We start from the raw sequence: 15880 nt of genomic DNA, 5'->3' as shown, positions 1-15880 counted from the left end.
ACCTCTGGTCTCATCCAGAAGAGACCCTCCCATCCCCAAGAGCCATTTCCGAAAAGGCTGCTGGCCCACCCCAGGGCCCTTCCCAGACTCCTGAGACTACCGGTGGCGGCTGAAGATGCTGCCCGGGGGCCGGCAGCAAGTTCCGGAGCCATGACAGAGCCGGGAGCCCGCGAATGGCCCACCCGAGTTCCGGGTGCGCAGTGGCATCGGGGGGCCTCTCGGCTCCAAACCTGCCCCATCTGCCTAGCTCTGCTGCATGGTCACTTGGACGTCCCCTCGAGGGCCCCCATGTGCCGCCCGCACGACGCCGGGGCCTGGACAAAGCCGACTGGAGAAGGTGGATGGGGCAGTTACTGCCGCTGGCAGGGGGCGGGGGTGTTCCTCCGCGGCCATACGGGCTCTGAGTTTCTAGACTCAGGCCCAGGGACCAACATGGCCTTCTGGTCCCTGTCCCTGGAAAAGCCTGCAGGCACCGGCAAGCGGAGACTGAGCACAGGGACAGGAAGGGGCGTGTGGGCCCGTGGCTGCGCCCTGCCCAGGCCGCCGACCCCCTAGACTCACTGCTCTGTGACGAGCTTTTAGGCTTCCCGATGTACTTGAGGATAGGGTTTCGCCTCTTGTCCTCCAACGCGTCCTTGTCTTTTTTGGAATTGCTGCTCTGCTGAGACAAGAGACACCTGGTTTGGAGAAGGTCCCAATCCCCAGACATGGCCTTTGGCCCCAAGGTGCGCCCCGAACTGGGAAGCAGACTCCCACAGGTTCCTGAGCTGGCGTGGTACTGAGCTCATCTGTGGGTCCTCACGGACAGTGGGATCAAGGGCAGGGATGCGGTGGGGGGACTTTCCCAGCATGTCCCCTCCCTGCCCCCGCAAAGAACCGCACCAGAAGATACTTTCTAGATAGCTCTGTCACCTTCTTGGTCTTTGGGAAGAAGGGCAGCCACTTGTCCTTGTCGGGAGCTGCCTGGGCCTTTTCAGCTGCACTGGAAGGCCGTGCCTCTCGGAGACGGAGCCCGGCATGGCTCATGTAGGCATTGAGGGCGAAGTCCATGGGGGCGCTGCGACGGTGGGGGGGAGGGGGTGCGGGCAGAGTGCTTGTACTGTCCCTGCCACCCAGGCGGTGGTCCCAGAACAGCAGCGGCCTGGACCCCACGCCCCGCTGTGACCCCCGAGGCCAGGGGCCCCCATAACATCACACTTACCTCCTGTCCTCCTCGTACTTGGACCTGGAATCAAAGAAAGGACAGGTGACTCGCACCACGGGGCACAGCTGTGTCCATCTGCAGCCGTGTCCACCGCGCGGACATGGAAGATGGGGGCCGTGGGGGCCTCGACTCTTGGGCTCTGCTCGGAGCTGGCGTGGGGCCCAGGCAGGGACAGCTCTCCCTCCCCTGGGGGCCTCCGCATAGCCCCAGCAAGTATTCTGGAGAAAGGGGCTCTGCCGCGCCCACTGAGGGAAGACAGAAGGTCGTACCCTGAGACCGGATCTAAGGGAACCCGCTGACCAGGCAAATGGTACCGGCAACAAACACTGGAGGGTCTGCTAGGGGCCAGGTGCTGCCTGACACGTGTGAACTTGACACACGTTAACGCACAGGATTCTCAGAAGGGCACGTGAGCCAGCAGCAGGTCTCTGGGATCAAGACCGAGGCTTCCCTGCTTGGCCTCATCACAAGCAGGGCGCTCACGCGCCGGCGACACTGATTGCGTACAGGCTGGTGCCGCGCTCACCCCTGGCGGACTCTGGCCGTCAGACCGCTAGGGCAGTGGGCCCGGGAGGTCCGAGGCGTGGCTGAAGGCTCAGCGGCTGCCCCTTCCGGCCCCGGACGTCAGCCCAGACCTTCTCCACGAGCCCCAGCACTGCCGTTCTCCGCAGCCCCCAGACGCCAAGCGCCCCCCGCCCCGCCTCCCTCTGCCTGGGACGCTCTGCTCCCAGGTGCCGTGAGGAGGAGCGGCCCACGTCCCGCAGGTGCCCCGTGCTGCTCTCCGGGTGTGGCTTGCCCTGACCCTATTTGAAATGGCCTCGCGCTAGTTCCAGACCCCTTCCTCGGAGCTGCCGCCTCCCTCTCCTCGTTCCGAAGGCGCTACAGAACGTGCGCGTCAAATGCGGCCTCCTCCTGCGACCACGTCCGCGTCACGGGAACTGCTCTTTTGCCCATGGACACATCCCAGGAGCCCGGAAGAGACCCCATCAATCTCACTGCTCCGAACGGCCTCGGGAACAAACTACGAAGACCTCCTTGTCCCCCTTTTGTCAGTGTGTAGCTGAGACTGAGGTCACGCAGGCCTGAGCCTGACGTGTGCCCACAAAGTCATGCGGGGGACGATGTCGAGATGGGCCGGAGAGGCACGGCCGCTGTGCTGCGAGCTCCTTCCTCGCGCTAGGCCCGTCACCCGTCCTCCAGCTCATCTGCCTCCTGAAGGCAGCCCCCCTGCAGACACGCGGCGTGGGCCTCCCACTGGGGTCCACGGAACGTGCGGGCAGGAGGAGGCTTGCAAGGCAGCAGACGGCTCCCATGGGCAGCCCCAGGCCCCGCACCCGCCGCCGAGTGCCACCACCCTCGCCTGAGAAAGGCAGCGGGAGAGCCAGTGGGGAAGGAGTGTGGCGTAGACGTGCAGGGGAGACGCTGGGGCACAGACCCACAAATGCTCGCGTGTGTTCGTGCAGGGGTGAGCATGGAGAGCGCACTCACAGAATGTCCGCCAGGGCGGCCAGTTGCTTCTCGGCCACTTGGCGTTCTCGGACAGGGTCCCCGTCCAGGCCCAGCAGGTCGTTCTCCCCGTAGAGACTGCCTAGCCCCAGGGTGCGCTTCGCCCTGAGTCAGAGAGAGACACGGACACAGATGCCGACAGAGACCCAGCAGGGGCGAGCGCGCGCACACGGGACGCACTCGGCACAGGGACAGTGGGTGCTGAGGCAGAGGGAGCGGCGGGCCGGCACCTGTAATCCTGTATCTGCTCCTGGATCTCGGGCATGGCCGCCTCCTGAGCTTCACGGAGCGCGATGCGGGCGTCCTCGCCGGTGCGCAGACGCAAGTCTGGTGGGAACCACGGGGGACAGAGACGGGGCTTCAGAAGAGGGGCCGCACCTGGGGAGCCCCCAGTAGCCCAGCTTTCCGCCCTCCTGTGAGCCAAGGGAGGCGGAGGCCTGGATCCAGCCGCTTACTCCTGAATCTAGGACTGGAGCCCTGACGTCCGGGTCCCAAGGTGAGGACACGACCCCTGGGTGCTCCAAACCACAAGACAGGGAAGGACCTTAGAGCCCTGCCTGCCGTCAGACGTGCCCCAGGGGCTGCCCGGCCAGTGCACGAGCCTGAGGAGGCAAGGCCCTCGCGGGACCTGGGCTGAGTGTCCTGTCCCTGTGGCAGCATCACAAGGGCAAGGGCCAGTCCCTACCCAGCTCTGTTCACCCTCGACCGTGGGAAACCTATCGTCTAGAAAGCTCCCTGGGACCCCCTCCTTGGGCTGCTGCCCTCTAGGCCACCTTCCCTTAGCTCTTCTACTCACGAGCTGAGTGTGAGAAGGGAGTGGAGCGACCACCTGGCCGGCCAGGTCCTCTCTGGGCCGCTGCTCTCAGCATCAGTGAGGAACTTACAGAACCAGAAATGCCGACCTTGAGGTGGGCTGGAGGAAGCCCCGGTTTCTGGACTTTGTAGAACTCCCCAAGGGATTCTGATGCTCGACCAGGCTTAGGAACCCCTCAAGTCCCACCTCCCCTTGGTACAGATGACCCCGCTGCGTCCAGGCGGATGGAGGGCAGAACTGAGCGCGTGTTTGAGGGGGTCATGTCTTCCCTCCCTGGGACGAGCTCCCCAGGCAGGGCCTGTCCCCTGGTGCTTGTCCTCCAGCTACCGCAAGGTGCTCTGGAGGAATGGCCCCCACCTCCCCTTCCTAGAGGAGGGGTGCCCAAGGATGGGCTCTGCGCCCTCTGTGCTCTGGAGCCCCCAGGACCCAGGACGACACTAAGGGGCCCATGAGCTGACTTACCAATTTCAGCCTGTAACGCCTCTGGGACTTTGACTCTCAGCGGCTGCAAGAGGGGATAGTAGGGGTAAGTGGTGAGACCCCCGGCCCAGGGCACACGGGAGACGTCACCCTGAGGCAAGGAGAGCCTCCCACCCTCCCCGTCTGCTTCCCTGACACCCGCCGCGCGCCCCCTTACTCCCCTGGGAGCCTGCACGTGAGGCTAGGGCGTTTGAGAAATGGAACCTGAAGCCACAGGGCCAGCTGGCCACCTTCAGGGCCGGCCCCGTGGGTCCGCCAGTTCCCTCCTGTTGCCGACTGAGCAGCAACAGGGAAACCTCGCTGGGCCCTCTCGTCTGCTCCTCCCATGGCCGAGCGCCCAGCGGAGCATGGAGCACGGGGACCTGGCCGCGGGGACCTGGCCGCGGGGACAGGCTGGCAGCTGCCACCCTCCTCCAGACCCACGCAAGGGGATGGGCCCGTGAGTCCTGAACACAGCTCCCTCCCCAACCTCATTAATCCCGCAAGCTCACACTGGAACTGGAAGACTAAAGTCACTGGTCAGACTAGGCCCACGGTGCCGTGTGGGGCACCATCGTGGCCCTGTCCGCTTACATGGCGCTCCTGTGCCCGTACCCTGGGCTTCTTCCTCGCAAACCGTGCTGTGGGCGGTATCCCCAAGGGCTCCGTCAGAACCCCTGTCATGGCTCACTGATCTCGACTGCCATTGCAGGGGTGGGTTGGGGGGTGTCTCTGTGTCTTTGCTGCTCTGTCCACTGATGGGCAGGCGAGGAGGGTTGGGGGGAAGCAGCTGTGGCCCAGGGGACAGGCGATGTGGCTCGACTGTGCACACAGGAATGAAGGGGCCAGGAAGGAGCTCGGGGTTGAGAGCAGGGCGTGAACACAACCCAGGAACCCCCAGACCCGACTTCTCTTCAAGAACCTGTCTCCACCCAGCCTGAAAATGTGGCTTCATTTTCCCTCTGCTCCTGAGTGGCCCCAAGAGTCCAGTAAAATTAACTCAATCCGTGACTACCTTACCGCATTTTTCTCTAGAAAAATGTTCCAGATGTCTTTTCCTAAGGTTCGAGAATCCTTGGGGTGTGTCTGCTGATAAACTTCTGTGCACAGGTAAAAAAGCTAGGAGGGACGAGAAAACGGGTTGGAGCAGCGGTTCTGGAGTGGGATTCCAGCCCCAGGGGAGGGCGGGCAGGGCCTGGAGACCTCTGTGACCCTTCCCGGGAGAGGTGCTGGGACGCCGGGCGGGCGCAGGCTCGTGACGCGGCTGAGAAGGGAAGATGCGTCAGACAGGCCCAGCGAGCGAGCAACCTACAGCTCAACGTGGCCACATGGAGGCTGAGAAGTCCTGGCTTCGTGTTCAAACCTTCTGGCAAGTCCACGCCAGCCCCGGCCCACAGCCTCCAGCAGGGGACTCTGCGCCCCGCCCCCCTCCTGAGGGTCCGTGGTTTGCTTCTGTCATGCGGCCGGTGTCCGGTGCTCAGGGCACACCTGCGGGGCCCGTCACGTTGACCCAGGCTCCCGCGGCTGTCAGCCCCGCAGGAAGTCAGCGGTCCGGGGTTTGCGAGGGACACAGGTCCTCCTCTCTCTTCCGTCCTTCTCCGAGCACGGAGCAGCATGAGAAAAGCTGCTGAAGCTGCTGGCCCTGAGCCCTGGTCCCAGGCACCCTGTCCCGTGTGCCGTCGTCACCTGTGTCCCCTCGCCCACGTGAGCGCTGCGGATCTGCCGTCCCCGGTGTTGCCCGGGAGGGACCGTGTCCTCCGACCAGACTGAGAACGGGGGTGGGGGTCCCGCCTCGCTCCCCCCGCACCGCCCCAGGCTACAGGAAGCCCTCCGGACTTGCACCTTCTGGGCCCAGTGACTGGCCCTGAGCAACCTGCCGCAGCCCGCGGATCCGACCCCTCTCGAGGGTGGAGGCGGGAGGGAGGGCGCCCACAGGCCCCGGTCCGGAGGCTGCTCCCGACTCACCAGCGGACTGGGGTCAGCCTGAGAGAAGATGTAGCGCAGGAAAACGGCCAGGTGAGCGGGCCGAGCCTTCAGCTTCTCCAGGTCCTGGAAGACGCTGTCGCTCTGCAACGCAGGAGCACGGGGGCGGCTGGACGCGGGGCACAGCAGCTGGGCCTCCCGCAGCTGGGCCCCCATGGCCCCTGCCGCCCCCAGCCGACACGCGGCGGGGCCCGCCCTGCGCCCCCCACGGCCGTGGCGGCTCTCTGTGCCTCCAGCAACGGCAGCTGGCGGGACCATGACGAAAGGAGATCAGGAAACCGTTACCTCGTTGTTGAAATAACCCGGGTCATAATCTTCCTCTGGGCCAATAATTAAAGGCTTCGGGCTCTGGTCTGTGCCCTGGGGAGAGAAGCCAGTGGCAGGGAGCAGAGGTTAGGGGATGGGAGTCCACAGTGCGGCACTGGCAAGGAACGCGGCACGGTCTGGCGAACGTGGCATCTCCCCACCTCCCCAAAATCTCAGAGGACAGGACGACAATTTCCACTTGCAGAAGTCAAGAGCTTCTGGGCAGGGCTGCCAGGGCACGTGTGCGTGGGCACGGGAAGCGAGAGCGGGGGTGCTCTTCCTGTTTGCGAAAGCCCCGGGGGGCAGTGCCAGCTCTGGCGGTGGTGGGCTAAGGCTCTGCTGTCCCCTCGGCAGCCACACCTGCGCCCATCACAGCCCACACCCGTGCCTGCAGCCACCGGCCGCTCTGTCACGCGACAGCTCCCCACCCCTACCTCCTGGAGCAGAGCTGACCTCTGCCCCCTGCGGCCTGCCCGAGGCGATGACGGGTCTCAAATCCAGGTTTCTCAGTGTGACTTGCTTCTCTGCACCAATTTTACTAAAACTGAGCCCTAACTGGTGAGCCGACGTTAGGAACGAGGAGAGAGTTCATCCAGCGCAGGCCTTCGGATGGTTCCTTGGCCTCGCAGAGGCCCCTCCCAGCCGTGCTCTCCACTCAACGCAACCTTCCTCATTTCCACAGGCTCCCCAGGTCACTCAAATCCACCCTCTCCCTGGCCGCAGACGCCTCCCGCCCCTCCACTCCAGCGGCCTCCCCTGATGGCGCCTCCCGGGTGTCCCTCACTCATCCTGTTCTCCTGGACGTTTGTGGACCTGACGCTCAGCACGGGAGTCAGAGAACCTGAGGCCCAGAAGGTAGGTCAGTGACCAGAGCCTGGCACCCGCGGACACAGGAGGGAGCGAGGCCCAGAGACACCGAATGAGAGGCAGCCTGCGTTCCGGCCTCCTCTCGGCATCTGTGGCACCGTGGGGTCCGGGATCCCCAGGGGACGCTGGATGGCCACCTGTGGCTCTACCTGGCTCTCGGGTGACGCGTGAAAACACCAGGTTTTTGCGTGTTGTGGAGAGAGGGGAGGGTATTTTAAAAGTCTTTACAAATGCGCAGTTTTTCTGATTATGAAGGCAGAAGATGCTCATTATTTAAAAAAAAAAAAATCAGACGTTATCCAGGTACACGAGCGAACACAGGAGTTCCCGATGGTTCCATGTGCTGCTGCCGCGCGCGATGGTCCCCCCAGCCCGCCCTCACCAGCACAGAGTACGATTCGGAGACAGGGGCCGTTCTGTAGCCGCTCCTGTCGTTCAAAGAGAACAACTCCCATGGTTTTCCGGGAAAGGGAGAAAGGGCTCCGTGCTAGGGTCTCCACACTGGCTTCTGTCAGCCGCCGGAGGGAGCCCCCACTCCAGAGAAGCACGAGCCCGGGGCATGACCCCACAGTGCCCCTGGGAGGGCAGGGGGTGGGTGGACGCTGGGAAACGCTGTTACACAAAACCAGGAGGTCCGCCATGCTGCTCCCATGCAGGGACCCAGCTTCTGCCTCCAAAACGTCAGAGAAGCCCCACAACAGCTCGGAGTCCCTGCACTGAGCCCACGACGCTCCTCCTGCTGCCCCCCTGCACCCAGTCTACCCCTGCAGGCAGTAGCGGCCACACCAGGTTTTCAGGGCCATGGGGGCACAGAGAAGTGCCCCCGGCGGGCAGACGGGCCTGGGGCAGGTCCCCAGGTAGCTGACGTCTGTTAGGCTCCTACGTTAGCGTGCTGAACAGTAAGATCTGGTGTAAGACCGAGCATTTTCCTAAAGGACGTGCACGAGAGTATCCCAGAGACACAGAACAAGGCTCTGTGCGTTTCATACAGACGCCACCTGCTCTTCCCTGTCCTGCCCTCCCTGCGTCCTCACAAGCAGCGGCTCACTCTCGTTCTCTAGGCAAAGTCTCCCTTCAAGGGGGTTTAGCTGGAGTATTCCTGGCCAGACCCTGGGTAAGCTGGTTCTGGAGGCGGGAGGGAGAACCACAAGGGGCTCTGGACCCCTCACCTGGTCGCTGGCGCCGGGCACTGGCGTGTCCGAGGCCTGCCGCCGGTGGTGCTGGGCCAGCCGGGCCATGACCACAGGGGAGGTGCGGGGACTGTCCAGCCCAGGGTCCGACAGTGCCGAGTTCCGACTCAATAGCGCCTGGAGGAACAGAAAGCCCATCCAGAAGGTCCCCCTTGGCTGGTCTGGAGATGCCCCTGTCCGGGGTGCACACGCCCAGCAGCACACGGAGCCTTCGGTCACAGGGTGCCCGGCTCGGCGCCCACGACGGTGCTCTGCGGCAGACCCCGAGGCTCCTCCCACTCGGCTGGCTCCGGGCACGCGTCCAAGATGGCATGGCCACAGCCGGGAAGGACCCACGCGTGCGGCCCTGGCTGTGGCTGATTCCTCACGCCCAGAGGCTCGCCACTGTATGTGCGCCTCTCCCTGCCCGACTCCTCACAGAACAGACGCCAAGTCTGACGGTCCTGCACGCAGGCGCGTGTGAAACCCCTTCTGCACGCGGAGCAGAGTGGCTAAAAGTCTGGGAGCTGGGAACGTGGCGGAGGCACAGACGTGGTGGGTCGGAGGCCACAGCACAACCTGCCACAGTTTGAGACAGGGCTGGCGCCCGCGGGCACTCACCTCATTGAGGGACGGGAAGCGTTCTGTACCCGAGTCCAGACCACTGTCCCCCTCCTGGGAATCCAGGGAGAGTTGCCCTGGGGAGGAAAGAGCGTGCATGGGAGGTGGTGCCGTGGCCTGGGGGCCTGCGTGGGCTCAGGCAGGTGAAGCGGACACCTTCCCTCCTTTCCCGGTTTCCCTCAGGTCAGATGCTCCACACCCGACTTCCGGCTCCCTGTGGGCCAGTGCCCGGTCCTATCACCTCCTGGAGCGAGCGTCCACGGCTCTGTCACCGCAAGACTCGCCCTCAACCCACCACATTCCTCTCTGGCTCGACTCGCCTCCTATCACGGGAGCGGCTCCCAGGCTCCCGAGCACCAGGCTCGTGGGCAAGCTGGGGTCTAGACCCCCATCAGCCCAGGAGCACCCTGGCATGCACCCTCAGTGGGAAGCTCCCGCCCCCGCGGCCCCCGTCCCTGTGCACGAACGCCGCCTTCTCTCCCTCTCCTCCTGCCCGGAGCGCCGGGCCACAGCCAGTCCTTCTGGGGTCGGCCCGCTGGGGCGGGGAGCAGGGGTGAGGACCTCACCTTCTGATGCTCTCTGGCTGGCGTCACCACATGGGAGGGGCGCGTCCTGCAAAAGGAAGGGCAGAGCGTGGGCACGATTCGTGAGCCTCTCCGGGACTTGGGCCTTCCTGTGGGGTGTCCCCCCGCCCCTCGGTCTCAGCACCCGCGGCAAGCAGGGGCCCTTCCTGCTCTGTCGCCGCAGCAACGCCTGGGCCGGGAGCTGCTGCGTCCCTGGCAGAGTGTGAGGAGGGCACGGGCCCTAACGTGCAGACGGGGCTACGCCCTCACCGGAAGCTTTCGGGCTCACGGATGTGCTGCCCCGACCCCTCAGCACCCACTGCCTTGGTCAGCGGGACCCGGGGGAGCATCCCAGCAAGGACCCGAGGAGCTCCAGTGCAGGGCTGCGTAGAGGTGGGCCAGCCCTGAAGGACCGAACCGCGGTGACGGTGCGCCACGCTCGCGAAGCATGCTTCTCTGGGCCTCACTTAGGCTGCTGGCAACGCTGCCGCCCGTGTGACCAGGGAGCAAATGGAGCCCAGACCGTGCGTGACTTGCCCACCCAAGGCGCGCAGCAGAAGGACCAACACTGGGGTTGGAGCTCAGCCCTGCAGGCCTCGGCCGGATGTACTGGCCGCTCCAGCCCGGGGAGCCCGCGAGCACAGCTGCAGGGCAGACGCACACGGCCCGTGACGGGGGCTCGCTTCGACTCTGACCATCAGCGCCCCCGCAGGCCCTGCTGGGCTCTCTAGCTCACAGACGAGGACACCGGGGCTCCCGGGGTCAAGCAGCTGGCCCGAGGGGCCGAGAGCTGGTGAGCTCAGAACCCGAGCGCCTATCGGCCACGTGACACGGACGTGCCCTTCAGGAAACAGAGCAGCTTGAATTTGATCAGCCTGTGGCTCCCAGACAGTCTGATCTGGGTGTTCTTGAAAACAAAGGAGGTGACCCTCAAATCCTTCACTGGCTTTGCAAATACTGCTCTTGGAGACCTTCGTTTCCGGAGTTCCTTCTTAATCAGCCCGCAGGACTCAGGCCTGACTGAGACGGTGCAGGAGGAGAGGCATGGATCCCTGATTGGCGCGGGTCATGGCATCTCCTCCCTGGGGCTTCCCTACAGACGTGGCTGCATGGTGGGCTGACATGGGGGGCCCTGCGGTATGGGAAGAGACCCACCGTCTGCGGTGCACGTGGCCCGAGAGGCCGCCATGGGTGCGCTGGGTAAAACCAGTGTGGGAACGGCCACACTCCCGGGAGGGAGTGGACAAGGAGGCTCAAGCCAGTGGTCCGGCCGAGCTCACAGGTACTTCTTTGCACCGCGATGGCAGGCTCCTGGAGGGCGACAAACGGTCCCCCGCCCGCCGGGTCGCTCCCCACCCCATGCCTCCAAAGCAAGAATCGCTGCCCCTTGTCTCTGTGAGGCACTAACTGCCCACTGGTCGGTCCAGGCTCCGGCACGACTCAGGAGGCCTCTGCCCAGGCTGACCTCCCAGTTCTGCCTGCGGCTCCCCGCATGGCGCCCCTCCCTGGGGCCCGGCCGTGGCACTCACCACGCCGCCGCTGCCCATCTCCTGCTGGATCTTCAGCTGCAACTGCGTGACGCGCCTCCGGGCCCCTTCGATCTGCTCTTCCAGTGGGCTGGCGGGGTTCCGGCTGTACACCTCACAGATGCGCTGGGGATGGCGAGGACGACAGGGGAAGGCACGAGATGGTTAGTGGGGAGCGCGACCCCCCGGGGGGGACAGCGGGCCGTGACCCCCGAACCGAGAGAGGACACGGCGTGCTCTGCCTGCAGAGATGCGTGTGAGCTCGTGGTCGCTCGGGAGGAGAGAAAGGAGCAGAGGCGACGGGAAACGCCACAGAGGCCAACCGGAGGCCAACCGGAGCGAGATGACAGCACACAAGGGCCGTCCCCTCTGAACCACGGCTTGAGGCCGGGCGTATGCCTCACGCTAACAAGGTCTGCCTGGGCTCCGGTTAGGGCACCAGATGCTCAGTGTCCGTACGCAACAGTCGGCACGGAGCTCCCGCGCAGCCGAGTCCCAGGTGCCCCGTCTGGCCACAGGTGCAGCCGGGAGCCACTCGGACGCTCTTCTGTGCGTACCTGGTACGCATAGAGAGCACACGGAGCCTTAGCCTTGACGTCGGGGAGGCCTCCCTCTAAACCCTGTCCCCCATGCTCACTAGCTGTGTCAACCTGCGAAGCTTTCCCACATCCTCCTGGGTAACGCGGGGATGATGGTCCTTGCCCACCGGACGGCAGTGAGGCCCGGATGAGCCCTGGCCTGTGACGCCTTCCCCGAGCGCAGGTGCTGTGGCACTGCAGAAGGAAGCGCTCGCAAGGCCGGCCCATCACGCAAGCGCATAAAGCCGTGAGCTCAGCCGGGCCCCCTGCTGCCCCACGGCGCTCCAGGCCCGAGGCCCCCAGCCCCACTAGGCGCCGTCCCCCAGCGGGCCTCCCGGCTGCACTGCCGACATCTGCGACCTCTCTGGCCCCACACAGCAGCTCTGCTCCTGCCGTGGGGGCTCTCCGGGGACCCTGTCTGCACCCTCAGTCCCCCACCCCACGGTTCCTTCCCTCGCTCCGCAGGAACGCTCCTCTCGGTTCTTTTTCTTTCTTTTTTAATTTTTTAAAAAATTTATTTGACAAACAGAGATTACAAGCAGGCAGAGAGGCAGGCAGAGAGAGAGAGGAGGAAGCAGGCTCCCTGCTGAGCAGAGAGCCCGATGCGGGGCTCGATCCCAGGACCCTGGGATCATGACCTGAGCCGAAGGCAGAGGCTTAACCCACTGAGTCCCCCAGGCGCCCCTCCTTTCTGTTCTTAAAACGAAAACCCGCCACCACCACGAGGCCCTTCCCTTGACTCTGATGATCTTTAAGCCGCTGCCTTGGCCCTTCCTCCCTCCTTCCACAGACACGTCCCCAGACAAGGCTCGACCCTTGGGGCCCAAGGTGTGAGGCCTGCACACGGTCTCCCTCCTCGGAAGCCGTCCCGGTGGCCCCCACCCTCCCTCACAGCCTGTCCGCAGCTCCGGTGGGTCCCTGTGCCCCGAAATTCGCGTGGGCCTGTGCTGCTGACAGGAAACACAGGCAGAGACATGGTCCCGGCCGGGACGCTACTTAGTCCCACAGGCAGAAGGACCAGCAGCGGAACAGCCGACGTAACAGGGAGGCGACGGTGGGTGCGGTGCCGCAGAGGCCCACTTCCGAGATCCCACGGCACACGCTCTCCTTCGCCCTGCGCGGGCCCCCGGGGGACCCCACTCAGTCCCCAGTTCCGACGACCACCTTCACGCTGAGGACCCTGAACCTGTCTCAACCCTGCCCTTTCCGTCGAGGCTCAGCTCCCTCACCTCCACGTGGCTGTGGATGGTCATTTTCTCAACGTCCCCTGAGCACGCAGAGCTGACCTTCCCGTCTCCCGCAAACCCTGCTCTGCTGCTCCCTTCACCGCCAGCACTGCTGCCGTCCCGGCGCCCAGACTCGGTTCTCCTGCTCTTTCTGCCCTGCTACCTGCCCCCACAGGCCGTGTGTTCAGCCACATGACCTCGACGATGTCCCCTGTGGCCCCGCGTCTCCCATGCCGATTCCTACCCCTCCGGCTTGGTCTCCTGTAGCGGCCGCAGGATGTCTCCGGGGAACCCTGGTTTGGGGATGGGACCAGTCCCTGCTCAAAGTCCTCCGACCCGTCCCATGGTCTTCAGAATGAACTCCAAGCTCAGGAGGGGTTCAAGGCCCAACACACCTTCCAGAGAGGAACGGGCAGAACCCAAACTCAAGCACCACCTTGGGAAGTCGTCCACGATGGCCGTGGGTCCATCCTCCTCTGGGGCTTCTGTGCACCAGCACCTCAGAAACGGCTGACGCGGAATTCACTAAGATAAACCTCGGCACGTGTGAGCGTACAGCTGAGGGGCCTGCGCACACCGGCAGGGTTCATGACGACAGCCCCACTACGCAGCTCTGGAACACGGCAGGGTAGCGTCCCGGACACCTCCTCCCCCGCCACCCTTGCAACCACTGATCTACTTGGCGTCCTCATGGACGTATGTGTTCTGGACTTCCCCTTAAATGGGCTCACATGACCCATCGTCTTCTGCACCTGGCTCCCCCGAGCCTCATGTGTTCTTGGTACTTCCTGCCCAGGGCGGGGCAGGGGGGTGAGTCCGTCCCGCAGTCCGGACAGACCACCCTGGGCTGCTGCAGGTCGTGTGGCATCCTCTCTGGGGCTACGCTGTCATGAACGCTGTTGTGAACGTCCGCGGACAGGTACGCGTCTGGCCGTGTTCCCAGTTCTCCGGGGTCAGACCCGGGAGTGGGGCTAACGGAGTGTCTCTGCGCGTCGCTGCGCTGACTGTTCTCAGGAGCCACTGAACCGTGTCCATGGTGGCCGTGTGACTCCGCGTCCTCCCCGGCAATGGTGGGGATCCATCAGGGTAATGGGCACACGGAGGGTGCGTACACCAGCATTTCCACAACTTCTCCCCTCCCCCCTCACTGGCGCAGCCTTGGCTCTGGCCATCCGGGCGGGTATGCAGTGCGGTGGTGACCAGCACTGACCTGACGACCAGTCGCGGCGAGCTCACCAGGCATCCGTGCACGTCTCTGCTGTACGGCCCACTGGCTCATGCGTCGTCTTATTACGTTTACGGAGTCCCTAACGTATCTGGCGCCAGACCCCGATCGGACAGATGAGCTGCAAGTATTTCCTCCCATCCGGGGGATGGTCTTTTCACTTTTTTGATTGTGTCCTTTGATGCACAAAGACTTTTAATTTGGACGAAGTACAAATTGTTTACTTTTCGGTTGCGTCTACTTTTGCTGTCACGTGTAGGCAAACGTGGCCTGATCCAAGCTCATGAAGATTTCCACCTGTGTTTTCTTCGGAGCGTTCTGTGGTTTTCGAGAACAGTTTCAGTCCTTACATCTGTCCTTGAGAGATCTGGGATAAGATTCAGCTCACACCGTGAAGTACGGACCACGTTCGTCCTCGGCACGTGGACAGCCGGCTGGTCCGGCACCACTGCTGGAAGACGGTTTTCTCCGCCTTTGTTAAAACCCAACCGACCCTCTACGTGTGCTTTGACTTCTGGACTCTGAGCTGTCCCACGGACCGACAGGCCTGCCCCGATTGTCCACGCTGCTCGCTAAGACACTGCGATGCAGTTTGCCTGCATTTCCATCCAGCCACAGATACCCCACTGGTTCGCACACCCCAGAAGGAAAGCCCCCTCCCCCCCAGCAGCAGCTCAGTCCTGCCAAACATGGGAGCATGGTTCCACACGTCCGTGCCCTTGGCCTGTGCTATGCACTCACCGGTGCACCCTCCCCATCTGTCTGCGAAGGCCCACCCAAGGCCCCGCTGAGAGACAGCTCTCCCCTGAAGTCCCCGTGTGCCCCTGTGGTGCAGGGACTGCTGCCTGCTTCGTCCCCTCCCTGACTCTTACTGTGCTGGGAGGTTTCTCTGCCCCCTCAGAGCCGTGCCGAGGGCAGGACTGTGTAATCTCTCCACATCTGTGCACCACCCGACCTAGAACAATGCTTTATATGCAGCTTCCAAAAAAGGGATGAATGGAAATGAGGGGCCCCTGCACCCCACCCCCACCAACGGGGTGCCGCTGCCAGCAGCCTGCCCACCCGGCCTGCCCACCCTGCCTCCCGGAGACCTCCCTCGGCCCACTGTCTTCTCCCCACTGTCTCCTGCTGGCACTGGGCTGCGCATCCACGTCGACCCGTGACCCCGGTGGCACTGGGCTGCGCATCCATGTCGACCCGTGACCCCGGACCTCCGGTCCCTATTTACTGCCTCATCCGAGTTCTGCTGTGATGCGTCCCACGGTCACAGCTGTTAGCGGGCCTCGGGTTTTGGGTGCTGGGGTTTGGCGGTGACGGGGCCCCGAGAGCCAGGCTGCGGCCGGCCGCCCTCGGCAGGGCCTCACCTGTAATTCTCTCTCCTCCTGCCTCAGCATACTGCGAAGGATCTGGGCGGCGTGTTTTTGGAATTCGGGATCCTGGAAACAGAAAGGACCGGTGAGCGGTGAGGGAGGGGCACCCGCGCGGCTGTTCTCCCGTCTGCCTGTTCTCAGGCTGAAAAACCCAGAGAGGCTGTTGGGGTCGCCTGCACGTCTGAGTGACCCTCAGCCACTCACCCGACTTCAGGCACCTCCCGAATTCCCAGAGGCCTTGGCGGCAACCACCCTGGTACCGAACCGCTCCAAGGCTGCCTGCCCCTGCTCGCTTGCTCTTCTGTCCAACCACAGACCCCGGCCCTGTTCCTCACTGCACCTCGTCTCTCGGCTGCCCTGGCCCGGGTCTGCCCCTGCTGCTGCCCACGCGTTCCCGATCCCCTCCCCTTCTCTCCCTTTCCTCCCTCAAGCAGCCTTTCCCCTAAGGCTCCGTGTGTCCCAT

At 64.1% G+C, this 15880-nt stretch overlaps 1 protein-coding gene across 8 annotated transcripts in view; it reads right to left on the bottom strand.

The window, feature by feature from the left end:
• ARHGEF11 (Rho guanine nucleotide exchange factor 11) overlaps positions 1–15880 on the bottom strand; it is a 75749-nt gene that overhangs the window by 15061 nt on the left and 44808 nt on the right. For 5 of the 8 annotated variants that reach the window (XM_045086702.1, XM_004778460.3, XM_004778465.3 and 2 more), the window contains 14 exons: positions 15412–15483; positions 11022–11144; positions 9496–9541; positions 8930–9006; positions 8309–8446; positions 6252–6326; positions 5949–6050; positions 5004–5102; positions 3987–4029; positions 2941–3037; positions 2693–2815; positions 1202–1225; positions 913–1057; positions 562–661 (listed from right to left, as the gene is read on the bottom strand). In XM_045086702.1, coding sequence (XP_044942637.1) covers positions 562–661; positions 913–1057; positions 1202–1225; positions 2693–2815; positions 2941–3037; positions 3987–4029; positions 5004–5102; positions 5949–6050; positions 6252–6326; positions 8309–8446; positions 8930–9006; positions 9496–9541; positions 11022–11144; positions 15412–15483 — 1264 coding nt within the window. The remainder of the gene's footprint in view (positions 1–561; positions 662–912; positions 1058–1201; positions 1226–2692; positions 2816–2940; positions 3038–3986; positions 4030–5003; positions 5103–5948; positions 6051–6251; positions 6327–8308; positions 8447–8929; positions 9007–9495; positions 9542–11021; positions 11145–15411; positions 15484–15880) is intronic. The other 3 variants (XM_045086701.1, XM_004778461.3, XM_004778466.3) reach the window with 2 other exon arrangements.

Source organism: Mustela putorius, unplaced genomic scaffold (assembly GCF_011764305.1).
Source record: "Mustela putorius furo isolate JIRA1106 unplaced genomic scaffold, ASM1176430v1.1 tig00000997_pilon_pilon_pilon, whole genome shotgun sequence".
Lineage (NCBI taxonomy): Eukaryota > Metazoa > Chordata > Mammalia > Carnivora > Mustelidae > Mustela > Mustela putorius.
This window is presented reverse-complemented; position numbering and strand designations above follow the sequence as displayed.